Source organism: Molothrus aeneus, chromosome 3 (assembly GCF_037042795.1).
Source record: "Molothrus aeneus isolate 106 chromosome 3, BPBGC_Maene_1.0, whole genome shotgun sequence".
NCBI classification, from domain to species: domain Eukaryota; kingdom Metazoa; phylum Chordata; class Aves; order Passeriformes; family Icteridae; genus Molothrus; species Molothrus aeneus.
The window spans coordinates 108859710-108887061 of NC_089648.1; the positions used below are offsets into that span (position 1 = coordinate 108859710).

The window sequence follows — 27352 nt, forward strand, 5'->3', positions numbered from 1 at the left end:
ATGCACTCACCTCCTAGAGAACAGCCTGCCATCATGCTCTGGAAACTGGTTGAAAATGTCAAGTATGAAGATATCTATGAGGTGAGTATATAATATGCATATGAGTAAGAGAGTATATGTATATTTAAATATACATCTAGCATATAGATACAGGCATGGCTATAAAATGCATATATAGCTCTACATATACATCCAGGCAGAAATAGAGACATACAGCAGCATACATGAATGTAGAGATGGGAAACAGAGAGTAAATGCTTAAATGCTTATTTATTTGCATATTTGTATTCAGCGTGCCAAGTCCTAAACTTTTTATTTTTTTTTTCATGGAAAAGCTGTTTGATGCGATTTAAAACATCAAAGAAATGATCTGGGGATTGGAATGAGGCAACTTAAAGGAAAGAGTTTGATTGTTTAGACCTCCAATTATATATAATTCGATTAACAATGGACAAATGTTGAGGAAAATTTTTAAACGAGAGAAAAAATAGAAAAGAAACACAATCCGGTATTCAGGGACTGGATGAATTTCTTTCTTTTATTTTTTATTTTGCACTTCCAAGCTCAGATCAACCCGAATATGGATTTTTTTTTTTTTTACTATTGTTTTTTTTCCTGTTTTCACCATCGGATATGTGTTTTTACGGCTTTTTAATACCTCTACACCCACAGATAAGATGTGCATGTGTACATATACTGGCATTAATTAAGCGGCACATACATTCTTGTGCGTGTGTGAGTTCACACGCCCGAACCGATACAGTCAGAGGCAGCTCCGCATAGTCCGCGGACAGGAAAAGTTGTGAGCTTTATCCAGACCTTATTTTCGAGGTTAAAAAGCAAACCAAGGGGGGAGGAAAAAAAAAATCACAGCTCAAACACTGCGAAACCTTTCTTAATTTTGCACGGTTTCCTGAGCCGGATCTTTCCTAAACGGGCTCCGCGAGTGTGCTCCTTGTAAGTTAAACCGGTGTGCGGGATTTTCTCAGAAACGAGGGGAAAAAAAGAAAAAAAGAAAAATCTGAAAAGATGAGCGAGGATGGCGCTCCACAAAAACAATATTCTAATTTTTTTTCTATTGTTTTTATTTTTTAATTGAGTGGGAGGCGTTTTCACGGCGATCACGGGGGGAGCTTTTCGGAAGGGCGCAATCCGCCACCTCCAGCACCGGAGCTGCTCCGAGGGGAGGCGGCCGGGCAGGGACCGGGGACCGGGGACAGGGAAGGGACCGGGGACAGGACAAGGGTCGGGATGGACTGGGCGCTGAGCAGGGAGCGAGGATCGACCAGGGGCTGGTCAGGGACGTGGCAGGATCTGGGAAGGGGCTGGGGATCGAGCAGGGATCAGCGACGGAGCAGGAACCGGGGATTGAGCGGAGGCCGAGAAAGGACTGGGCACTGAGCAGGGACCGGAGACAGGGCAGGGGCTGGAACCGGACAGGAGCCGGGCTGGGAACCGGACAGGAGCCGGGGAGGGACCGGACAGGAGCCGGGGAGGGACCGGGCAGTCACCGGGGACCGGCAAGCAGCGGGCAGGGGCTGGGTACCAAGCAGGGAAGGGATTCCGAGCGAGGGGCTGGCTGCTGGGCAGGGGCCGGGGATCGGGCAGCGGACGAATACTGGGAAGCGGTCGGGCAGGAGCCGGGCAGGGCTGGGATCGGGAAGCGGCCGGAGCCCCCACGGGAAGCGCCGTCGGGGCCGCCCCGTCCCAGCCCCGCCGCAGCTCCCCTCCGAGAGAGCCTTGGCACTTACAGAGGGGAAACTCCCGGGAAAAGCGCAGGAAGAGACCGAGGGAAGGTACAGCTCCGGCTGGTCCCGGCCGGAGAAAGGACAGGATGGAGGGAAGCGGGGAGGGGACGCGCCGGGAGAAATGTCTCACTCCTAAAAGCTGCTGTCAGGCTAATTACCATCGGCAAAAGCCAGCATTTGCAGAAGGAGCAGAGAATGAGCACACACGTGTGTGTGTCTGTGTCTCTGTGTGTGTCTGTGTGTCTGTGTGTGTGCGAGTCCCCGCGTGTCCCCAGCCCGCTGAGCCCTCGCTGCTTTTCCCTCCCCGTCTCCCGGCACAGCCCGGCCATTGTCTCTGCCCGCAGCAGCAGGCGACAGAACATCTCCCGTCCCTGCTGCCGTGGGATGGGGCTTTTTTTCCACCCTGCTTTTGATCGGGGGTTCCTAAGGCGCTGTGGATTTACGGACACACACACGTTTGTAGGTTGCCGTGGGACAGAAGAGCTGGGGGAGCGGTCGGGTGGGATTTGGCCGCGGGCAGGGTGGATCCTAACTTAGGGATGCACTCCAGGGCATTTTGTAACGTCTAGCCTTGCCAAAAAAAAAAAAAAAAATTGTCGTCCTTTTTTTTTTTTTAAGGCCTTAACCCCTCTAGATTTATGTTAAAAATATTTCTCTCTCTCTTCTTTCCGATGTATAATTAACAACACGATAGTAGAGGCGTCTCAGCCACTTAAACTGAATCTATTCTTAAAACAAAAGTGTGTGTGTGTGTGTGTGCGTGTGTGTGCGTGTGCGTGCAGGGGGGGCAGATCTGGGAAGTGCGAGTCTATTTAGGAAGGAACGTAAGTTGAACTTTAACAGAAATGGCAGACAGTCCAGTTGAACGGGTTCCTGCAACATCAAAAAGGTTTTATATCGCCCCTGGCTTTGCCTCAAAACTATAAATTTACTATCCTTTAAAATTCACTCCATGCATTTCACATTTGGGTGGAAATCGGGAGATCTGTGTACATATATATTATTTTTTTCATATGAGGCAGTAGAAAGATGATTCAGACAAAAAAAAAAAAAAGTGGAGCCCAACAATGCAGATTCAAGTATTTATTTGGCTATTGCGAATAAATATGATTTGTAACACGCACCAGAAAGTCTTAATCTTCACTGTAAATAGACGTATGTTAGAGTGACTGCACATTCCTTCTTCCATTCCTTTAAAAATTACCAAAAAAAAAAAAAAAAAAAAGAAAAGCCTCTTTTTTCTTCATTATTTACTTAAAAACCCCAACACCAAACTGCTAGAACAAAAGCACCAAAGGAAATCAATTCCTCGTATTAGGAATTTAAATTAAATATATATTAAAACGAAAAAGAAATATACTTTTCTCCTCCTCCTCCTCTTCCTCTTCTTCTTCTTCTTCTTCTTCTTCTTCTTCTTCTTCTTCTTCTTCTCCTCCGCCTCAAGCATTGCTTCATCTCGTTTCCTTGCTCCAGCTCAGCAGTCTCCACTTTCCGCATCTTCCTCCACTCGAGTTAATTGAAGTTCTGCCTCTTCCTCGCTAAACTTTTTCCCCCCTCTCCCTCTCCCCAAACTCTGCCTCTGCCAGCCCCCTTCGTCTGATTACATCTAGTAATTCTCCACTGAATGAACGTCATTTACAATAGTAGGGGAGCTCTCGAGCTGGCTGCCAGCTTCACGCTCCATTTGGTCCTGCATTCTCCCTTTAAAGTAGTCGTGTAATATTAATAGTCATGAATATCAATTATTATGAGGCGGTGTAGAGAAGGAAAGGGAGGAAGGGGTAGCGGAGCAGTCTGAGCCTAGCCTTGGGTTGAAGAGGATTGTATTTGGGAGCTCAAAGGCAAAAAAAAAAAAAAAAAACCAACAAAAAACCAAAACCAACAAAAACCAAAAACAAAAAAAAAAAAAAAGGAGGAAAAAAACCCCGAGAGGGAGGGGTAAATCATATATGTAGATAGAGGTTTCCAGGCTCGGTTTTGGGGGCACTGGTCCTTTTTTTTTTTCTTTTTTTTTTTTAACCTTTTTTTTTTGATGGATAGACTTCGAAATATCTCAAGCTGTTCTCCTGTGTCCAACACGTCCCTTTGCAGATCTCCTTGATATTTTTTCCCTCCAATTGTTAGTATTATCACCATTATTTTATTTTTAGCTATTACAAGACTTTTTTTATTTCCAGATGTTAGTCCACACCTATTCCGCCATGGTGAGTTTGGATCCATGTTGTACTAGAATTGCATGTTCTCTCTCTCTCTCTCTCGATCTGTTGTGTCTCTCTCTCCCTCTCTCTGTCTTTTTAAACGCCTTTGGCTTGGTAATTTAGCACAATAATTGGAGGAGGCTTGCAGCTGCTTCTCCCTTTTTGCATTGTGTGTTCCCGATTTGAGCTAGGGGAGTCTGGGGGGGAGAGCAGGGGGAAAAAGAACTTTTTTTCCTTGTTGTTTTTCTTTTTTTTTTTTTTTTTTAAGCCATGTGTGCCATTGCTTGTGGGGGTTTGAACTACACTTTGTGGAATAGATATTTTTCTTGTTTACTTTAACCTCGCAGCTTCAGTGCGTTGGAGTTGGACAAAACTCCTCTCCCACCTTTTCTCTGAAGCCTCTACACACTCCCCCCACCCCCTGTCCCCCCCACACACCCCAAAGACTTTTCATTACAATTAACCCCCACCCCATTCTCCGGAATATAATATTGGAAAAGGAAACAAAAGACACTGGAAGTTGCTGCAGAAATCATAGCGTCTGGATGTTCAATACCGATGTTTCATTTTTATTTTATTTGATTTTTTTTTAATTATTTTAAGGGGTAGACTGTCTTTAAGCAAAGATTCCCTGTAATTTTTATTTTGCCTTTCTTTTTAATTTTTTTCTTTTCCTTTTTTTTTTTTTCTTTTTCCCAAGTCCATTTTCACACAACTCACCTCGGAGTCTTCCGAGAAGTGCAACTTTCTTTTTGGGCTTTTCCACGTGAAAATGGGTTGGTGATTTTGAGTTGCAGGACTTGAGCAGAGGGAATAAACAGATGTTGGGAAACTTTAGGCAGGAGAAGGGGTGGGTTGGCTGGATAGACGGGTGGTTTGGTGCTCTTAATTTTTTAATGTTTTCTTTTTTCCGCTTTGGTTTGATTTGAGGGGGCTGTGGATTGGGAATTATACTACTGGTCTGAAATTGCAGATCGTACATGTATTTGGAGCACTAGTCCTACATTTTTAATTATGACATTTAGCAATTCTCCCTCACACCCCCTCCCCTTCCCCCTCCTTGATAGTTCCTGGGAATAGGCACGACGTGGGTGCAAAACATTGGAACATTTCTAATAAGTGGAGGGAGAAGGGGGCACATCTGAATCCCACTTTCCAGCTGTTTACATACTATTTTATTTTATTTAACTCCGGGGTGGGTTTGTGCTCCTTTTGATTTTTCGTGGCGGTTTTTTGGTAGTTTTTTTTTTGGTTGGGTATTTTTTTTCTAAAAAAAGTCCTTTTTTTTTGTTGTTGTCGTTTGTATGTCGTTCCGCTTGTAGGACCGGCATGATGGAGTGCCCAGCCACAGTTCCAGGCTGTCCCAGCTGGGATCCGTCTCGCAGGGACCCTACTCCAGCGCTCCTCCGCTCTCTCACACCCCATCCTCGGATTTCCAGCCGCCTTATTTCCCACCCCCCTACCAGCCTCTTCCTTACCACCAAAGCCAGGACCCTTACTCCCATGTCAATGACCCCTACTCCCTAAACCCCCTGCATCAGCCCCAGCAGCACCCCTGGGGACAGAGGCAGAGGCAAGAGGTGGGATCAGAAACCGGGTCACTGCTGCCACAGCCTCGGGCCGCCCTGCCCCAGCTCTCGGGACTGGACCCCAGGCGGGACTACCACTCAGTACGGAGGCCAGATGTCCTCCTGCACTCAGCTCACCATGGCCTTGACTCCGGCATGGGGGACAGCCTTTCTCTGCATGGCATCGGACACCCAGGCATGGAGGAGGTCCAGGTAAGGCACCGCGTTTCTTTCTCCTGGGCAGTGCAGCTGGAGCCCCCGTCCCCTGGGCTGGGAATGGCCACTGAGGGATTTCCAGCAATATTGTTGTGGGTTGCCATTCTTTTTCCACACCGGTTTTGTAACTGTGGTGCTCCCCCTCCCTCTTACTTTATTTTTCTATTTTTTTTTTTTTTAATAAGAGAATGTATTTCCTCGCTGTCACGCACAGGCTCTGCTTTATAAACCCTCCCCTACACGGCAAAGCAGCAAAGTGCAGGGGGAAGGCAGACATGCTGCTCGAAATATTCCACGTGTTTCAAAAGCTGGCAGAGTTCAAGCTTGGCTTTTCAAATTCCAGTTATTTCCCATGCAATCTCATCTTCCACTCCCCTCCACCCTCCCCCTCCTCCCCCCAACCAATTTCCTGCCGTTCAGAGATTTTGATGAAACTGTCGAATTACTACATTTTTCATCCGGGAGAGAGGGAAATTATAAACCAAACCCAAATCAAAAGCAATAACTGGTGATCAGGAACAAGTCCCTTGTCCGTCCCCCCACCCCCTTATTTGTTAAGTGTGCTTGGTAAGGTAGCGCTGATTTTAAATAGTTTCATTCCCTCTTTTGGATAACAAAGGAGTTTCGCCGGGCTCAAAGCACAGTATTTCCCAGCTTTCTTCCATCCCACGCGAAACTCATCATCACGTGTTATTCCCTAAAAACAGAAGAACCCTTAACAGCTTCGCTGCTGGGGCGGTCTGCACCTTGCTGGAGCAGGGCATGGCCAGCCCGTGGGGACCCCCGAGGCGGGGGCTGGAGCCTCCAGGGTCCAAACCCTGCCTCAGGCTCTCCTAATCGGGATTTTTGGGGTTCCCCTCCATGCGTTTTTATATTTTTCCCCCCAGATTTCTTTATCATATATCATATCTGTATATGCATTTAGTCTTGGGATAGATGAAGGTATGGACCACCGAATGAAATAACGACTTCAAAGTTACAGAAAGGGGAAAAGAAAAGGGAAAAGAGGAGCAGGGAAGATAAAAAATAGCCGTGAAAAAGGGATGCTGCTGAACATGAGAGGAAAGAGCGGCAGGGAAGCGGAGGGGATGCATTGCTTTGGCTTGAGACTTGTCTTAGGGCTGCACGGGAAAATCCCCGAGCTTTTCTGGGGTGAAATGTCTTAGAAAAAGAAAGGTTTTGCTGTTTGGATCTGCTCCTGCCTCCGAGCTCAGTGACCGTCGGGTCGCTGCTTTCTGCGGGTTTCCGAGGTGGCTTTGAGACCTGGGGGCAGCCCCCGGCCGCCGCGGGCGCGATGCGCAGGTCTCGTCTCGCATTCCTGCCTCAGACAAAGTGGTTTGCAAGTCAAGGCGAGTTTTACCTCTGTGAATGCAGAAAGCAGATCGCTCTCCTCCTTTCTCTCTGCAGCCGATAGGCGTTAGGGACTGTTTGAGCCTGGATATTTACACTTTCCCCAAAGAATAGCCGGTAATTGTTGTGCTTTTGTGAGAAGGAGAGTAAAACAGAGAGGGGAGGAAAGGAAAGAGATAAAATGAGAAGAAAAAGATAAAATGCAGAAAGGACGAAAGGAGAGAGGAAAAGAAGAGAAGATAGTGAAGAGAGGGAAAGGAGGGGAAAAGAAAGGGAAAGAAAGAAAGACATAAAGAAGAGAAGGGAGAGAAGAAATAATAGGAAAGAAGGAGCTCAAATAAAGCAGTTCTCCATCCGTTTCCCAATAAAACATCCCTTCTGCGGGAAGGGCACTGCACTGGCGGAAAGTGCCTCCCCTCGATGCTCTGGGGGCATCGGGGCCACCCGCGGCCTCTGCCCGGGGCTGGCGGGGCCAGGGTGGGTGCAGTGGGATGGGGATGCGATGGGACAGGCGAGGCTGCAGGGCTGGGGTTTGGGTTTGGGGTACTGAGGCAGCAGGAAATGAAACAGGCCCTTTATTTCTGAAAGTTTGTTCCCAGGCTGGGGGAGGAGGGGAAGAGGGAGAGGAGGGTATCCCAAGGAGAAACACGTGAAGGAAGAGGTGTCCAACTGCAAGTTAACGCAGGCAGGAGGGAAAGCAGCCCAAAACTCACTGCTGCCACTCAGCATTTTCTATTCTTGTCCTACCACTAGTGACAGATGAAGTTGGGCAGTTTTCCATCTTGATATTTAACATGGATTTATTCTAGATTCGGGGAACCTTTTCTAGCAACAGGAATTTTTATCCAGGCAATGTGTGCACATTATCCACCATCACTGGATATAATTTTCAGGAAAGGTTTCAAATACTGTGGTTTTTTTCTTATTTCAGTTGTCCAAAAAGTTGAACGCATATCTAGATGAACAGTTGGATAAAGATGCTTCTCTTTGCTGTAGCTTATGCATGTCTGATCAAATATGTGCCATGAGAATGGGCTGGGCTGAGGAGAAGGAGGCAGAGAAAGAGAGTGCGTGACAGAAAGAAGCAGTGGTTATTTTATAAACACCAAATCCAGTCCATGTGTGAGCCATTGTCCAGGGCTAGAATTAAGTGATTGTAACACGATAGCGCTCTGTTATTGTAAACAGGACACACTGTATTGCTATTGCTGCCCCTCTCGAGAGGAATTTTCAGTCCGCGATTTACAACCTTCAGACAGGGAACAGAGAAGCCAAGACCTCCTTATTGAACAAAAATTTGCATCATCTAATAAGGACTCTGAAAAAAAATCCACCTTTGCACTCCCAGATATTTTTCCCACCGGCTGGGTTAAAGTAGGATTACAGTAATAAAGGATTCGATGGAGAAAAGATGGAGGGGGAAATTCAGGCTCTGTAAACTCTTTGAAGGAAAATATAGAGCTCAGTTTTTAAGATTTTCACTCAGATGTATCCACAGAAGTTGAATAAGGTGGTTATAGGTAGTACTGAGGAAGCCTCACGCTATCAGATTATTGGAGGAGGGAAGGGAGGGGAATTTTCCTCTCCAGATTTTCCAAGTATATCTGGAAACTCATCACCTTTCCCCTCCCTGCACACACACCTCCGCTCCTCCTCCTCCTCCTCCTCATTCACGCTGCTACTACGTACTAGCTAGAGACACGGAAAGTTAAGTTGCACCAAAACACCCAAGTCTCTTATAAAGTAACCCCTGGTATCACTTTTAACTAAAGAAGTCTAGTAATTAAAAGTCTGAGTTGTTTTTCCACGTTTCCGCATGCAGTCCTAATTAAATCTTTACGATCCTCTCTGTGACTATTAACTGCCAGCATGCTGAGCGAATATCCTGTACAAAAACCCAGCAGGAGGGCGTAATTAGATAGAAAATCAGACAGGAGTCTTCTCATTAACTACAACAACTAACCCACGTTGCTGATGGAGCGAGCTGAGTGCACGCACACGCATAAAGGGTGCGCGCCACCATCGACTCTAGAGATAAGGTGAGATTAGGAGGAAAGATAGGGGAAAAAAAAAAAAAAAAGAAGAAAAAAGAAAAAAAGAAAAAGGGAAGGTGATGTTTCACGTTTACCTCGGTTTCTGTGCCATCGAGGTGCGCCAAGCTGCGCTCCAGCAGGCTGCAGGATTTGCTCATCATCCCTCGTTGGGAGCTGCTCAGGGAAAGGAGGGAAGACTTTGTAATTTTATTTTGTGCCCTTTAGGTATGTAGCCTATTGATTATGAGAGAGAGAGACACAGCCATGCCCAAACACAGCACATAAGGCACCGCTCTGTTTGTGCACTCGTTTGAGGGTGGATTCAAGGTAAATGAAGGGAAAGCTCTCATAGAAAATATTGTTCCATCGTATTTTGGGGAGATGTAATTTTCTCCTAAACCACATTCCATCTGGAATGTCTCCGCAGAGCACAGAGACGGAGATAAGGGCCGGATCCGAATAAGCTCAGCTTCTCGGCATAGCAAAGATAAAGTTAAAGTCATGGTGAAGTGATTCATTGCTTTGCTGGAAAGGTGCTTTGCTTATCAAGGAAAAACGTGACAACTCCCCAAATATGCAATAACACTGAAAAACCCAAACTCTTTAGTAATAGCAATGGGAAAAATAAAATAATAAAGCAAATAAACCCAAAGGTCCCCCTTTACCTCAGAATTTACCCTAAAACGGAACCTGTCAGAATTCTGCTATAAATTGTTCTCATGACACCACTTCTTTTTCGGACATGGTTTTACTGTGCTGAACACAGACTCAGCAGTATTTTTGGTTTGTTTGGGGAGGTTTTGTATATCCCACTTTCGTGTTGAGAAATGAAACCCCACATTTGCTGTGTCCTCTGTGCCCGTCTTTGTTCTCTTCCCTGCTAAAGAAGTTAATGCCATAATAACAGGTGTGCTCCTCGGCAGGCTGGAAAGAAAGGGGGGAAAAATGGGGAAACAAGGCTTTGAAATTCGGAGACTTTTTTTTTCCTAGGCAATCAATTTGATGGTTCATACTTTTGATAATGTGTATTCCTGCTCCTCCCTCCCCGTCCCCACTAATTCAGGACATGGAAGCAACCTCGGGAGCTGTAAATCTCTTTCTGCTCGTCCCCTGTACGATGTGGGCGTTGCACAGCGCTCTGAAAGGCTCAGGCTTTAATTAAAAGTCCATAATGTAAACTATGATATATAAAAAGTAAATGGCCCTTGAATTAGTAAGATGTAGTAGGGTTAAACAAACAAACAAACAAAAAACGACAAAAAAAAAAAAAACCAACAACAAAAAAGAAAAAGGAGAAGGGGGAGGAAAGGGGAGGGAGCATTTAAGTTGTCCTTAATCGTATTCATTTATGTCATGCAATAGATCTTGCAGATGTTGCCAAATTGCCACATTTTCAAAGGAAGAAATGTAAAGCTTTATGGAATGCAAAGAAGTCTATGTGATATCTATGTTTTATAAGATAACAAAACCAGTATTGCACCCCATATGCTTCACACCTCCTTTTGTTTTATTAGAAGACTATATAATTTGTAAGAATTTAATTTCCTTGTCGATTGGGGAAATAATAATAATAACAACAATAATAATAATAACAATAAAAAAATCCCTCCTCCCCTAGTGAATTAATATAAATGGAAATAACAGGGACTCCAGTTTGGAATGACATGATTTATGTACGTGATTCTTTAATATCCAGTCAATTTGAATAGTGATGTTTTTATATCCACAGTCAGTTGAAGATGCCAATAACAGCGGTATGAACTTATTGGACCAGTCTGTCATTAAAAAAGGTATGGATTATTCCAACAAGCTAGACAAACTTTTACTGTGTAGCGATATCTTCATGATATATTTTGACTTTGGGGCAATGAATTTCTCCGGGAAGCAGGCACCCATGGCAGCAAGATGAATAGTTGATTGGATCAGCAGATAGAGTGAAGGGATAAGACATGAGAAAGGAAAAGTTTATATCCCCGCCTCCCCAGCCCTTCAAAGGGTTTAATTACACGAATCCTCTCTAATGGGGCACCCCGTGCTCCAACGCATTTTCCACCGCCCCAATTCCCTCCCCTTCTCTCCCCGATTCTCTTCGGTGGGGACCCCTTGGCTTTTAATGGGGGAAGGGGTTGATTCCCTTTGGGGCTTAAATGCATTTCCCAGGCGAATCAAACGCGGAGAGGAGAGAGAGAGATGCCCATGGAAAGGCAGACTCAGCCCTACAAGATTCCCCCCTTCTCCCAAGATTCCCCCCTTCCCCGTGCCCATTTTTTACATCTTTCTACATATGCGCCCATGATTTAGTGCAACTGCAGAATCACCCCATACTGTTAAAGCGAATGTGATATTAACAAATGTTTGCAGTCTCTTGTACAGCTGTAAGCAAAATAATTAACTAATTAAACTAATTAAATGTAATTACAATAACTCATTTTGGGCGTATTGCAGCTGCTTAATTTTTTTACATTTCTCTGACAGTCACTCGAAGATGCTTGGCGATTAGTGTTGTGTTATGCTGATAGACATTAAACAGATCACACGCTGCAAATGGAGGGAAAGCTATCTTTAATTATCTAAGGAGTTTCTATTTCTAGATTCAATTTTAAGTAGCAGAGATGAGGTTTAAAAACGCTGTCCCTTATGCTTACTCTCAACGGCACTTATCTCCAGGACCTTGTTATTTGTCAAATGTGCACAAATAGTTTAACAGCGACGATTTTCTAGGATGTAAAGCAAAATAACAGGGAGGGTGTTTATGTAAAATGTGTTGAAGGCAGCATGAGGTCTTTCCGTGTATTTATTGTTTGTTTTGTTGTTGGTTGTTTGAGGTTTTTTTGTTGTTGTATTTTTTTTTAATTTAAATACCCATGTACGGTCTCTCACACACAAGATCAAGGTCTGGTTATTTGAGTAAGGACTAATGAAAACTTGAAGACCATTTGACAGCACCATTTATGACTATTGGTCGAAAGGTCGAAGGGTTTGGTGGTTTTTTATTAAGAAATAGAAAGTTACTTAACTTTAAAAGGAAAAAAAAAAAGGTTGCATGTTTCTGCTTTTTTGGTTCAGTTTGAATGTTTCGTGGTGTTTATACTCAAGGTCTGTAACCTGACGGTTTCTGGTTGTATTTTTAACTTTTTTTTTTTTTTCCTCACTCTCCTCCCTCTTCCCCACCCCCACTTGACACCTCATACACTCCCTCTTGGGTGCCTTTGATTAATTGGCACTTGATTTGTGGTCGAGAGACTCCTTGCTAAGGTTGTTCCATGATGGTCATTTGCAGAATACACAATCCAAAATACTTTCTTTTTTTCTTTTCTTTTTTTTTTTTTTTTTTTTTTTCCTTTAACCCACAGCCCGCCTGTGTCTCTCCCTCCTTCAGCTGACGAGGACAGCTCAGACATTCCATGTGCGTGCTGGGTGGTGCAATTAGACAGCGAGTAGCACTAGAATGTCAATGCCTGCAATTATTACGTATTAGGTAGAGGTTTTTATGTGCATTAGGCATATATTTAGGTGTGCTTCGTGTGTGTGGGCATTGCAACGGCCCCAGATGGAGCAGCTGCTGCCCGAAGAGACCCAGTCCCATCTAGGTGGGATTACTTGTGCCTATTTGCAGCCAGAAGAGATACTCTGAGTTAACGCATGATGAACAGGAGACACATGCTCTTTGGAAATAAGGTTACTAAGAAAGAGCCCGAGATGCATTTGCAACTCTTTAAAAGTCACTGCAGCAGCAGCATTTTCTTCCTTAGAAGTAAGGCTGAGATCCAAGAAACTTTCCAGCATAAAGGAATATTGTATTATTCTTTCATTCCTTTTTTTTTTTTTTTTTTTTTTTTTTAATTTTTGGCTTTTTGCACAGCGAGTTTCCCGGGTGCAGAGGAAGAGAAATGGGTAATAAATAGCAGGTCGCATTTGTGGCAGTCAATATTTAATCAGGACGGGGGAAGGAGCAGCACAGCATTCAGTATCAATTTCGCTTTGTTCCCTGCAGTTTGTAGCTGTGAGGGTGTGCTTTGAAACAAGAGCAAGTTATTTAAACTCTGCGAGTCGTTCTTGCAGGCAGATGGCACGGATAGATGGACAGACACACAGGTATTGACAGATTTTTGTGCAGTGGAGCACTCCTGTGGCTCATATTCTGTAGAAGAGGATTGCAGGGGGTCTGCTCCAACCAATCCTAGCCCAGTGCCTAAAATTCTTTCATTGCAAAGTACTGGAAAAAGTATGATGGGGATTTGAAGCCCAAACTTAATTATATCACCCAGGCTGTGTCTGTTCCTTTATGGCCTCTGAGGCCTGCAGAGGGAATTATGTCTCTATGCAAAAGGTTTGCCAAAATATTAAGGAAATTATATCGGCATTCATACCCGGCTATTGATTTATCTCACGTATCGATCCCACACAACAGCTTACATATACCCAGGCTCTTGTTATGTTTGCTAGCCGAGCTTACTTGACATTTCTGAAGTAATTTAGTTAAGAGGAAATGAGTTGTTCCCAGTAGAGAGAGCAAACGAGTGGAGTGAAGGTAGCCAGCGTGATAAATGGCTCTTTCATTTGGAGATCTCCAGAGCTCGTTTAAGGCTAATTTTCTGTATTAGCCCCCTTTGAGCTATTAATGCAATAGGCAGGGACCGTGGCCCCTTGTCTCTTAGCTGCCCCATTAGAGCGAGCATTAAGCTACCAAGCCTGAACTCCGCCGTGGTGGTGGTGGCGCTGAAATAATGAAAGGTGCTTTTTAAACTCCCCTAATCTAAACTGGCAGAGGGTGGTTAATACGATTTGAAGGGGGCTGGTCAATGAACAATCAATAAACTAATAATGAGAAGGATGCGGTACATTAACAGCCTAAAAATCCAACGAGACATTAAAAAATCATCTTTAACTCCCACTTCCATTAAGATTTGGGTGGTGGAAGTGGGAGGGAGGGAACCAGATAAATCATCAAGATGATAATAATCATCAAGAACATTAATATCAGATTCAAGTCAGCTTTCAGAGCTTACCGGCTGCACGTTTTGAGGCCTTTCTCTCGATTTTTGCTGAAATGAAGTATTGCCATGTGTCAGGAATAAAAGATCGGGTCCCCTTGTCAAATGCTCATCTGAAATTTCCTTGGCACTCTCTATGGTGAAAGAAGTTGTCTTCCTGCAAAACCTTACATGGCCTGAGTCCCAAGTTAATTTTTTGTGACTCTGGGGCACAGTCAGTGACCTTAAAATTATTCTGATGTATTTATTTACTTTCAGCTGTTTCTGACGATCGTCTGCACATTCACATCTGATTTAGCATGAAAGGCCATTTTAACTTGAAGACCTTAGTTCATGGTCTTGCAATCACGCTCCGTTGTTCCTCCCATTTTAAGGAAACACATGAAAGAAGGTGTCTTAACCTTTTGTTTTTAGCTGTTAATAATCCAGCACGAGTTTCCTGCCCACCCCTCGGACCAGCTGATCAATGATTAACTGAGAACCACTCTGGCCTCAGTTTTCAGGTGATAGATGTGAGGCCCAAGAGATGCTGCTTCAATGCCGCTCGGTTTCGTGCTTATTCCCGGGTTACCCACTGAACCTGAGGATCCCCTTTTAATTAAATGCAAAACAGTTTCGAGGGAATACATTCCACCTTGAAATTCAGCCCCAGCTTTCGGTGGGGGAGAGGGGCTGGAGGAGAGCAGGGGACGAGTGCGACAGAAGGAAATGCGAGATGAACGCGCACTTTTTGTGTTTGTTCCTTAAAAATTAAGATAAGATCCGGGTCTCTTCAGTTGTCAGCATCTCAGGCGCTGCTCCCGGACGTTTTAGGCTTGGCTCCTGAGTCAGACCGAATCGCCACTTACAGCAAAGTCCTGTTGTTAACATGGATAAAGAACTTCTTACTCATTTAAAGCCCAGGCAGACTAAAAATTTTGAAAGTAGTTTGATAGTTTATTAGTAATTAGGTTACTCACAACGTTTTTTAGTAAGAAACACGAGAAATATTTCTTCTGATTGATAATTTAACTGACTCTTCGACTACGATATTATTCAGCTGGGTTATTGCAATGGTAGCCATAGTTTAAACCCTTATTGAACAGCTGTTTGCAAACATAAGTCTATTATTTCTTTAGTTTTACTGTAGTCAAAACAGCTTTTTTTCACCCCATCTCCACTTTGAGAGCATTTTCACACGTTTGTGGCGAGCAGCCCAACAGAAAACCACCACCAGAAAAAAAAAAAAAGAAAAAAAAAGGAAAGAAAAAGCCTAAAACTTAATGTATGCACAGAAAATTGTAAACATGTAAAGAACTGAAAGCTTCACGCTGAGTTTCGCCATGCTCCATTTCCCCACCATTTCCTGCTGTCGTTCTAAAGCGATCTCACTCATCTAGAGATCCCGTTTGCAGGAACAGTATGCTTATAATTACTAACAAATCAAGCGGCTACTGTTGCTCTCCCGGTTTATTGATAAGCTGAAGAGAAATGGAAGGGGGAGAAATGACAAAGAGGCTGGAAGTAACCACAGGAGGAGAGAAATAAAAAAAAAAAAAAGAGGGAAGAAAAAGAGATAAAGGGATAGAAAAGGAGAGGGGGAAAAGAGACAAAGGAGGTAAATAAGGAAAGATAAAAGAAGGGAGAAAGCAGAGATTTTGAAAAGGGGAATTATGTATTTGTGAGTGCTCACACACACGCAGCAAGTAGAGTTTGGGAGTGAAAGAAAATCGAACAGTTTCTGCTGGGGATGACGAGAACTAAATGGGATAAAGTGAAAGCAGGAGCGGTGGGGACGCTGCGTGGATACATGTGTGTTATTTTCTGTGTCATTTCAGCAGTTGTGGCAGTCCCTGACCAACTGGGGAAGTTGACATTGGCTAAAAATACACTGTGCATTCGGGTTTATTTACATAGGCGCAGGGATTTGACACATGCAGCCGCACGCACGGACGTGGAGATCTCCTCACCCACAAAAGCTCCACGTTCTGTTATCTCTGCTGATGTCTGGGCTGTGCCTGAAAAGCTCCAGCCATGATAAACATATAGATACGATATAGATAGAGATAATTCATTCCATGGCAAACACGTTTTTTTGAGGCAGCATTAGGTAATTTACAGAAGATATAGAGCCCAGATAGAATAGATCTCTCTGAAGCTATGAAATTGCAATAGATATGCTTACACCGCCTGGCAAGCCTCTCAGATGGGTTCAGAGCTATCAGGCTCCATCTGATGGGTTTGTTCATCCCGTCCTTTTCAGGAAAACACTGCTAGGAAAAGAAGCTGAGGAGCTCTCAGCATAGCAGGGAGGGGAGCCAGCCTGCTTCCCAAAAGCAATTTGCAAAGGGGGGGAAAAAACCACCGAGCACGTGAAAATCCATAATTCAAAGGTTAACTAATGTAATGAGTGCTCCAAAAGGCCAAAGCGAGCGGGGTGAGGTACATTTAAGCATTGCACGGGTCCTTCTCTCTTTAGTGAGTTTGGACTAAGATCAGATGTTCGTGGAATTGCTGCCTCTTGTTTAATTTCTCAGTTCACTGGACAGTGACCTGATAAACTGGTCACTAAATATAGCCACGGTAAAGGTGTACTCGAACCACAGAGCCCGTGTGCTTGTCCCAAGAAAAAAAAAATGCCAGTCATGAAAATCTGTCTGGTGGCACTGCTTTTATCCAACTTTTTTTTTTTAATTTCTATTTTTTCTACCTGACGCTTCACTCAGACAGATCATTGTGCATGAAACAAGAGGTATATTTATGTATATCGAGGGGGAAAATACAAATACAATTTCTTGGTCTGCTGGTACTGACTCTGATATACAAACCAGTCTTTTCCTATAGAATCAATGGCAAAAAAATCCTAATAATATCAACGAAAGCAGGAGCGGGCCTCTAACTCTTTTATAACTATTTCTGAGCCATTCTCAAACTATTTGAAACCACCTTTATGAGCTGCATAAAGTGCCTAACTAAAAATAATAGAGAAATAGGAATCCATTTCACTTTCCGATTCCCTGAAGTCAAGCCACTCAAAATAATTTGTTTATACTGGAGAGTATATACAAGGCATTCGAAGCAATATGTATATCTAAAATCGACATGCCTTTTGGTTTTTAGCTGTTATAGAGCTTTTATTGTGGGGGTCTGGTCTGGCAGTAGGAAATGATCTGCAATAAAAACAGTGAAACACGGTTGTGTCTATTCCATGCACTGAGGTTATAAAATTGGCAATTGCCCAGTAGTTAGCACTTGGTAATATATTAGGATACCCGATCTTATTGTTTAGCAGCTCCAGACGACTTAAATATCCGCTCAACCCTAATGGTTTGATTCTCCAGATATGTTGCAAATAAACAGGGCTTTTATGACTTAACTGACATGTATTATAACTACCTAAATAGCTGGCATATGTGCATAATAGAACCTTATTATTTGCCGAATTGGTTTTGCAATTGATTGAGTGGAAAGGGGAGATTGTGGAGCAGTATCTGCTTGAAGAGGGTGTGTAATCAATTAGTCTTCTCCTCTGAAACATGCCCGCTGGACTGCCAGGGCTCTCCCACCAGCGAAAGCCCCAATTTCAGCCTATATTTTCTATAAGGAAACTCGTGTTGCCGCAGATCCGAGAGGAAGCTGCAGTAGCAGCTGTCAGCTCTTATTAACTCCTGCATAAAACATACCTTAAGTATGGTTTGTTATCAATTACTTGCAGAAATGAAACAACTGGGAAAATGCAGCGAGGCTCCCTATAAATTAAAGTGATTGGGTGATTGATTAGAGCACCTGCTGTAAATCATAACAGTTACACACAATTATGAGGGAGTTATTTAAGTTCATTTGTAAACAAAATTCATGTCACGGGGGAATTGCTCTCAGTTTTAGTTCAACCAATTTTTTTGTTTATTTCTGAGTGTGTCTGGTTGCTATTATAGGAATTTGTTCGTTATAATCCCTTGGTTACTCTTAAAATAACCTCACTGGTTTCTCAGAGAAAAGAAAAACTTATTTTTATCTTGGAGGGAACAACATGGTTTTATTTTGTTTAGTTTCACTTTATCATTCTCCTTTTACTTTTCCCTATAACTACCTTTAAATACGTGTTGCAGTAACTAAATCAGTTTTATTCAGGGGCAGGAGAGTTCCTTCTAATTCACGGACAGCACAATATGATCAGAGTGGAGAGCACCACGGTTAGACCAGATATTTTTTTCCTGGTGTTCATTTTTCTGAAGGAAAAGACTCATTTTATTTCATAAACTAGACTTAATAAAAACACAAAGCAATAACAGAGCTGTCTTCTCATTGCTGTATCCTCCAGCCTTGATACTTATTTAAGACAGCAACTCCCTTTGTGTAGTGAATTTATTCCTGGCTCAGCTTAGCAGTAATGGAAACATTAGCCAAAAAAAAGTAAATTTTCCTCTTTTTTTCCCCTCCAGAAAGGCGCTGTCCGTTGTACAAAAGGCATCGGGGGGCTCTGGGTGAGACACAGGCTCAAACCCGAAAGTTGCCAGGTGCTTGCCAATATGTATTTTATTTCCCAATGATCAAACCCTGCATAGAGGCTGTACTGTACCACCCTTCTCTCCATCCATCATCCATGGAGCACTTTCCTAGAGGTTGGGGGAGCAGCACCCTTTAGGTTGCTGGAGGTAGCCAGAGATTCAAAACTCCCTTTCATTTTGCTGTTCTGTGCATGTCAGAGAGACTGTGGTTACCCTGTGCTCCTTCGCGGCCTGATGGTTTCTCTCTCCCCTCCCTCCCCTTTTCTTTCTCCAGTTCCGGTTCCTCCAAAATCTGTTACTTCTTTGATGATGAATAAAGATGGCTTCCTGGGTGGAATCTCAGTCAATACCGGAGAGGTGTTTTGCTCTGTACCTGGCCGCTTGTCTTTGCTTAGCTCAACTTCAAAGTATAAAGTAACTGTGGGAGAAGTTCAGAGACGCCTTTCCCCTCCAGAGTGTCTGAACGCGTCCCTCCTAGGAGGAGTACTTAGAAGGTAAGAGGCTGGGGCAAACGTGTGCATGTGTCTGGGCCTCCATGCATGCACCAGAAACCCTTGGTCAACAGTACAGATGATTTCAGATGTGCATTGATCCTACTGTCAGAGCCTGTGCGTGTAATGCTGGTGATAAGGCAAAAATATGCTGTGTTTAAACATTGGGATGAATATATGGAGAGTAGAGAAAGATTTGGCCTTGTTTAGCCACAAATGAAGGAACTAAGACAGAAAGACTTTCTCCTTGTCCTTGCACAGACCTTCTATCTTTTCTCCTCCTCACACTTCTCTCTTAGAAAGTGGACAAAATAAAATGCCCTGATGGGCTTGTTTCAGGCTGAACTGCAAGTATTTCAGGAGCTGATGTATTTCTAGGGATTTCCTAGATAAACCCACGAGGTTTGCTCTGTATGGCAGTAACGATCAGGCAATTATGTCAATTATGACGCGTGGTGTCACACAAGAAATTGGCTGGGACCTGATAGGCAAACTGTAAGGTAGGCAAGAACCTGACTAAAGAAAAGCCACCAACAGGAAGCCCTGAAAGTCAGAAACTTTGTGCTTCATACAGAGAAAGTTGCTGCAGCTCACACCTGGTCTAGAGGCCTTTGCTGCTTAATATTTATGCAAATCACCCACTAATGTCCTGGTGGATTTTGATGAAGACCTCAAAATAGTTGGCAATGCTGGTACTGAAGAAAGTGAGGAGCAAGGAATAACCTTGAGGTTTGGTTGCCACTCCCTCATAAAGAGTGGGAGACTGGGCTTTTATGTAGAAGCAGCAAGAATTTAAGCTCTGAGGCCATTAGCTGGAAAGGCTAGCAGGGAGAAAGGGCTTTTTCTTCTTGGCAGTGCCTGAGGGACTGTGAATTGTCAGCTCGGCTTGTCTGTAAGAAAGGTGAGCTCAGGCTCTGTCTCCAGTCACAACAGGGGAGAAGCCACGAGGTTACGATATGAGGAACCAGTTCACACACTCAGGATGAGGGAGTACAAGATTTCATTATCTGTGTGTGAGGTAGACACCAGACTGGAATAAAAATCCTAACTGTTAAACAGAGACAGATGCATGCAAATTGACAATGAATAAACTTCAGATCATGTTTAAAAGTTGCTGATCTTAGAGGAGGAAATATCTTGAAAACTCCTATAGCAGCAACTGGCATACGCTGGCTCTAAGGTGCTTTAAAATAAAGTCGATGTTTGGGGTTCCCCCCTTGCCCCCGCAAAAAACTCTGTGATGACGTCAAAGGCTCTGGATCCGTGTCTGGAGATGAGGGAGAAAGTTCTGCTACATCTGGTCAGACCCAAATACCCACGTGAGAATTGGGGTCTCCTAAAATAGCTGCTGTTCCATGTGAATGTCTGTAATCATTGTTCAGCTGCCAGGGAGAGCAGCAGAGATTTTTACTTACAGATGCAAACCTGCCTGCTCCTTCTGTACAGCTACAAATGGAGCAGGGAGAACATCTGAGAGATGCTCTGTAGAAAATAGAATTACCAAGGTAAAGAAGCATTATTATTGGACTTCAGCAGATTTCTGGACGTGGCCCAAGCCATAATTATTGGCTGCTGCTGACTTCAGTTCCTATCTTGAATCTAAATTTTAAACAAGGTTTTGGTTCAGAGCAGATGAGACGTAGAAAGCTGCTCTCTTGCAATTCTGCCATCCAGCCCTATTTACTTCGATATAAAATAGTGGGAAGCCAGTCTGGCTTCTCTGTAGTTCCTGATTTCCTTTCTCTAAGTGCGACTTCTAATTCTTAAAGCAAATTTTAAGTAAGAATTAGGAGAGAGTTGGGATAGACTTTGTCTTAGGTGCCAAAACTCTCCCTAACTTCGCAGGTGGCAAGATTTCATCCCTGGGGGTTTACATATGTATGGGCGTTCGAACAATAGCTCTGAATTTCTCACTCGCCCTTTTATTGCCCTTATCAGTAACCTCCGACAGATATTCCAATCTTCCCCCAGGCAATCCATTCCCTCTTTATAACGCACCCTGCCTCAGGTGAGCTCTTCCTCTCAGCATCGCCTCCTCGCACAAGGACACGCTCACAGGAGGGAAACAGTTTCATAAATATTTCCCTCCTCTTCAATTTATCCACAGGCGCACACACACTCCCTTCGAACTTTTCAGATTTTTTCTTTCATCCCCTCGTCTTATTCTGGCTCTTTCCTGGAATAACAGAGGGTTTAATCCTCCTCTACCTTCCTGCCCATCCCTCTACTACATCTTAATACAAGTTGGCATCATACCCACTTGCTCTCTAGATCAGGACCTTTCCATTAATTATTGCTGTTTGGCGTTCTTTGATTTCCCTGGATAAAATCGGGAGAAAAGTGTGTTCATCCCCACTTCTACCCCTTGGGTGAAATTAAGAAAATCCCAGCAAACCCGAGCAGAAATCAACACCCCCAGAGTCCTTCACGTCGAGTGAAAACCCTCCCAGGCTTCGCTGTCTGCACAGACTAAACGTTTCTTCCAGGAACACTGCGGGGTTAATCACGATGTTAATTTCTTTGCAATTCTAGAGCCAAATCGAAAAACGGGGGGAGATCTTTGCGAGAAAGGCTAGAAAAAATCGGTTTGAATTTACCAGCCGGCAGGCGTAAGGCCGCAAATGTCACTTTACTCACCTCCCTGGTGGAAGGTAAGCCGAGGGTCGCAAGTCCCTTCACACCCCTGCTCTGAGCTCCTGTCTGACATTCACAAAAAAACCCCACAAAACAAACCCCAAAACCAAACAAACCATAAAACCAAAACAAACAAGCAAACAAACAAACAAACAAAAAAATCAATAAAACCACCAACTTTTGAGATCAGGTGGGAAAAACCTTGCAGAGGTGAAAATCAGGGTGGGTTAGGAGGAACACCGTCGCGGTTAAGGATCCCATTCCCAAAAATGAAGTCACTGGCTGGAGGATCAGTGATTCCTCTGGGTGGCAAGAGTGAGGGAGCATGTCCGTGTGTGCACGTGTGGATATGTGCGTGTACATTTGTGTGCATGTGTAACTCCGCAGGGCAGTCCCACTCCTCGTCCTATTAATTTCCATTCTGTGATCTCCGACTCCAGGTCTCCATCCTCCTGATAATTCGCTCTTCCTGAGCTGATTTATGGCCACCACAAGATGCTCAGTGAGGAAAAATAATGCAAAGTTACTTTTATCCCCCTTTTTTGGTAAGAAAGCAGAGAATTTAAGAGTAGCAGAGCTCGATTTCCCTTAAGGTGGCTGGAGCTGAACAAAGAGACCAGCTACTCCTCAGGAAGGAGAGAGGGAAGGCCAGAATGAAGTTTCAACTCGACTAATGTAATTTTGGTGGCCAGCGTGTTTCTTTGATTTGTTGTTACTGTATCGACAAGGAAAACTTGGAGCCACTAATAAGGGTTATGCGCGAGTTTATGCTAAGAGAAGTTGGACTTCCTCCAAAAGAAACCTAACAGGAATAGTATGGATGCAATTATGAATTATATGTATCTGCATTACACACACACACACACCGAGAGGTGTATAAATAATCCACTTATCTCTTCTGCGTATAAAGCGAGCACAAATATTTGCGCTATATATTAACTTTTCCACTCTTTTGATTGAGTTATGTGAGCGACACGACCTTGCCGCTTGCAGAGCTGGAGGAAGGCTCGCAAAAAGAGGGGTGGGAGTTCCTCCTCCCCCGAGAGTGCAAGGCTCAGGGTGGGTTACGGGGTGTAGCTATGGAAGGTGTGAAGCATTTCGGGTGCCCCTGAGCGCCCTGTTAGCGCAGCTTGACCCCCACGGCGTGTGTGGAACACCGTGCCCTCTGCTCGCAGCAGCACCAGCCCCTCCCCGAAGCTGGTGTGAGGTTCAAAAGCCGGTGGGGTTTTGTGCAGTGATGCTAAAATCTGTGTCAAGCGTGCAGCAAGGTGTACATTCCCCTCCTCTCCCCTGATTCCCTTACAAATCAACAGTTTGCCTCCAGAGAGTTCCCTCCTTTTGGAAAAAGCTGCACATTATGGAGTTTTATCTCCTTTTTCCTTTTTTTTTTTTTTCCTCTTTATTTTTTCACCTCCTTCCTGCCAGCAGCCAGGCTTAGCAGAGTTGCTCCTGCATGGCCAGGAACAGGAACGCTCCGGTCGCTCCCGGCCCGCGGTGCCCGGAGGCTGCCCGGGAGGACCGTGCCCGGCTCGGGAACCCCCCCTCCAGGCTCTGCCGGGTGCCCTCGCCTTCATTAACCGGTTTGATGATTAGCGAGAGCCATTGGAGACCAGGAGATGACGTTGAAAAGCAGCTCCGGATGGTTAAAAATAACGCGGTCCTGGAGTTATTAGACATACCTGCTTGCTGGAAATCTTCCCCCTCGTCCCTCGGGCGATGCTTTAAAGGGTTTAACGCTTTATTCTGGAGGGGCTGAGCTATAATCTGGTGGAATCCCTCTAGAGTCTGAGGGGTTTTTTTCCCCCCTCCTCTTTTCCTCCATTCTGCAGCTACTGTCTTCTTCTTGTGGCATGAAGTACATCAGTAGGAGTTGGATGACACAAACCTCTGTAGGCAAGAAACCTGAAACCAGGCAGGCAGGGAAAGTGAATTAGAATTAGAGTTAGAATAATAATTATTTTCTTCACAGAAAAAGTTGCCATTAGCTGTTATCTTTCCAGCCGGCAGACAAGAGTTCTTGTTGCATGATGGTCAGTTAAAAATGCAGATTTTTAAATTGCCATCGGGCTAAATGCAGTTATCTCCATAATTTTACAGATGTGGTGATAACTGTGATAATGATGCAAGTGCCCTGTGTGTGAATAAATTGTGTCTATAACGTCCCACAAAGAATTAACATTAACTAATTAATAATACATCCACATCTGTAAAATTTTGGACAACGATCTAATGTATTGAAACAGGAATGTTTCTCTGCTCTTTAGAGAAGTTTGGGTCCTTAGTTTTTCAGGATTTGACCAGCTTCCTCTTGCATTTTTCCTTGGTCCAGTTAAAGTTTTGTGTGTGTGTGCGTGCGGTGGGTGTGTGTGTGAGCTCTTCCCTCCGTTCTGCACAAGCAGCTGATGGGTACAGACCCACACAAGAGTGCAAAGACAAACCCCATCAGCTCAAAATCTGTCCCATCGACTTCTGTCCCCCAAAATAGGGCTGGTGGGGGGAAAACACACCACTGGAACCTGTCCCTGAGGTGGAAGGGGGGATGAGAGGTTTCCAAACACGGCTCAGAGGAGCTGGTGTCCCGGCGGGTCGGAGCTCGCCCAGCCCGGGGCCGGCGCTGCCCGGAGGGGTAAATTCCCATCTCGTTCCTTCCAGGAGAGGCCGTTCATTTAGCTCGGGATTTTGGGTACATCTGTGAAACGGAGTTCCCAGCCAAAGCTGTTTCTGAGTACCTGAACAGACAGCACACGGACCCCAGCGACCTCCACTCCAGGAAAAACATGCTGCTTGCTACAAAGTGAGTGCCAAGTTTACTCTTGTCCTTCTGCCCTTCTCGGGGAAATTTCTCCCTGGCCTCAAACTCTTCCTCTGAGCCCGTTTGGAAAGCAGACGGAATTTCCAGGCTCTAAATTCCAAGAGCCCCGCGGGGAGGAAGGATGCTCAAATCGCCCAAAGGACCCCTGCACCCCTTTGCAGTGGGGATCCTGGCAACAGACCCTGCCGCTATAGAGATTATAGGGGTTGGTCCCCCAGCTGTTGAACATCACTTCCAAGCCATCCCCAGTTAAAGAATTTTTATGTAAAATGTAACAAAAAGTTGTATTTTGCTTCCATAGCATGTTTGTCTGTCCCTGCTGCTGCTCACACCCACCTGTCTACCTGTCTGCTACCAAATTGCAATGCCTTTCCCATACGATTTAATTAAAAAAAAAAAAAAAAGAAAGGAAAAAAGAAAAGCCCACCAAAATGCACTGTTAATTATTCTCGATTTGCCCCCCCCAACCCATTTCTGTCCCTTGGGACTTCCTCGGTGGGTGTGCTGTATGTGATGATTTACACCAGGCTGTGCCTCCCAGGCTGCTCACTGGGTGCTTCATGGTTTGCTTGGGTTCTCGGCAGTGGGTGCTGAGTGTTCACACATCTTTGTCTGTCAGGAATGAAAAGGGGGCAAAAAAAAAAAAAGAAAATAAAGGAAAATCCCAGCCCAAACAGCTCTCATTTATTTCATGCTCTGGGACGTGGCTTGCCTCCGATGACAGTGTAATTTAAAGAAATATATGGAGGGTTGAAAAATCATTTGCTCAAATTTGTCCAGATGTTTCTTAGACGTGATTGGAATTTGATTGCCCTTTTCCGCAGGGTCAGAAGATATTAATGTCCCAGAACTTTAATTGCTCGCAGACCCTGCTTTGCTCTTTGAAGATGTAAAATGTTGGACTCATTACTGTTTGTTCTCCAAATTCAAAGTTTCCTCTCTTGCACTTTCTTAATGGATAATACACATAGAAGTAGACCTTTATCTTTCCTCACCCTCTGAAACCTTTAACCCACTGGGAATTTCAGAGAATTTCAGAGGATGAGAGCTGAATGTCTTTTTTAAGGGTTTCTTCTCTTTTTTTTTTTTTTTTTTTTTCTTTTAATTCTGGTCTTTTTTATCTCCAGTCCCTGGGTAGGCACCTGTCTTTAAAAAAAAATGATTCCTTTGGGTATCCTTAAAGAAACTATTCCTGTGGGAACCCCACCAGCCTCCAGGGTTTCTGCATTGCCCAGGCATCTGTTGACTTGAAGGTCTTTTGGACCAGAGTAATTTAAAATAAAATGTTTATGTGAAAATTCATCAGAAAAATCGAATCAGATTTTTCAAAGGTGCAGACAAACAAACAAGAGCCAGATGTCAACTCTGGTGTGGTAATTGGGGTGCCATGCCCCCAGAATAAAATGAGAAGTGCTTGCTTGGCTTCTCAGGCCATGAATAAGCCAGCATGGAATCCCAAAATCCTGATTTTTCTCAGTAAGGTGCCTGAGCAGTCTCAGAGGTTGTTTTAGCCCTTCCCTGCACCAGGTCCCTGTGGCACCCAGTAGCTCTCAGTGCATGGCTGTGCTTTCCTTCAGAAGAGTATTCCTGGGAGCTGCCTTGAGCCAGGGTCAGGCCTCCAGGAGGATGGGTGCTCGGCAGATCCAGGGCACATTTCCCTTTCATCCTGGTTGTTTCTGAAGGCACCAGGCAGGGCTGGGTTTTCACAGTGCTTCAGAACCATCACTTTAATCAGAACAATCATTTTAATCTCCAGAACTGGTGCTATCCCCTGGAGAGCATCATTCTGAGCAGGGAGCTGCTGGCTCACCCTGGCTGGTCCCTGAGAACCTCTGGGGGAAAGGATGGTGGCAAAAAGTTCCCATCCCATGCCTTGGGATCAATTTTAGCCTCATCCTACCCTTTTGGTTGTCACAGAGAATTGCTGGATGAGCCTAACATCTCTTCTCTCTCTTTGCCTTTCTCTCTTCCCTGCAGGCAACTTTGTAAAGAATTTACAGATCTCTTGGCCCAGGACAGAACTCCCATTGGGAACAGCCGGCCCACCCCCATTTTGGAACCGGGCATTCAGAGCTGCTTGACTCACTTCAGCCTCATCACCCACGGCTTTGGGGCCCCCGCTATCTGCGCTGCCCTCACGGCCCTCCAAAACTACCTGACTGAAGCTCTCAAAGGCATGGACAAGATGTTCTTGAACAACAACACTGCTAACAGGCACACATCTGGCGAAGGACCAGGTAGTAAAACTGGAGACAAGGAAGAGAAACACAGAAAATGAGAGAGAGAGAGAGAGAGAGAGAGAAAGAGAGAGAGAGAGAGGAAAAAAAATAGAATGAAAGAAAGGAAAAGAGAAAAAAAAAAGTTAAATAAATAAAAGGAGAAGAGAGAGGGATAATCTTTTAAAACAAAACCGTCTTAATTTTAGCTTTAAAAATACTGGATTGGGCTTTGGAAGAATTCTATTAGGTAGGACAAAATAATAATAATAATAAAATAAAAATAATAATAATAAAAGAAAGACAATAATCTAAGATCAGAGGAGCACAATGGCGCAAGACCAGTGGTTCAGAGTCTCTTGCCAGGAACATGTGAAGACAACCACCAGGATTTTTTTCCCCACTTCTGTTCTTTCACATTTTTTAAATAATGATTGGGGGGGAGGGGAATATAATAATAATTAATAATAATAATAAAAGAAAGAAATGAATAACTTATTGGAAGAAATTGGAGAAACATTTTTGGTGTCAGTGCTTTGATTTCTTGAGCTGCATGGTCTGTCTTGCTATCATTTTTCTTTTTTATTTTATTCTTTTTTTGTTTT

The 27352-nt window shown here is 44.2% G+C and overlaps 1 protein-coding gene across 3 annotated transcripts; it reads left to right on the plus strand.

The window, feature by feature from the left end:
* Window positions 1-26996, plus strand: TFAP2B (transcription factor AP-2 beta). Of its 3 annotated transcripts, none has more exons than XM_066545941.1 (8): window positions 34-81; window positions 5269-5727; window positions 10843-10903; window positions 16693-16728; window positions 18869-19088; window positions 21618-21736; window positions 24372-24513; window positions 26509-26996. In XM_066545941.1, the coding sequence occupies exons 1-8, from the start codon at window positions 34-36 to the stop codon at window positions 26807-26809; spliced, it is 1386 nt and encodes a 461-aa protein (XP_066402038.1). In that variant the 3' UTR covers window positions 26810-26996. The 3 variants fall into 3 exon arrangements, with proteins under 3 accessions (XP_066402037.1, XP_066402038.1, XP_066402039.1); XM_066545942.1 differs by lacking the exon at window positions 34-81 and adding an exon at window positions 3909-3952; XM_066545940.1 differs by lacking the exon at window positions 16693-16728 and having other exon boundaries at window positions 1-81.
* Window positions 26997-27352: the final 356 nt, after the last annotated feature.

What these genes read in the sequence shown, in the direction of transcription:
- TFAP2B (XM_066545941.1), top strand. Translation starts at nt 34, where the DNA reads ATGCTCTGGAAACTGGTTGAAAATGTCAAGTATGAAGATATCTATGAG. An exon ending in CAGGCATGGAGGAGGTCCAG is followed by an intron (nt 5,728 to 10,842) that starts GTAAGGCACCGC and finishes TTATATCCACAG; the next exon opens with TCAGTTGAAGATGCCAATAA. An exon ending in CTAGGAGGAGTACTTAGAAG is followed by an intron (nt 19,089 to 21,617) that starts GTAAGAGGCTGG and finishes TTGCAATTCTAG; the next exon opens with AGCCAAATCGAAAAACGGGG.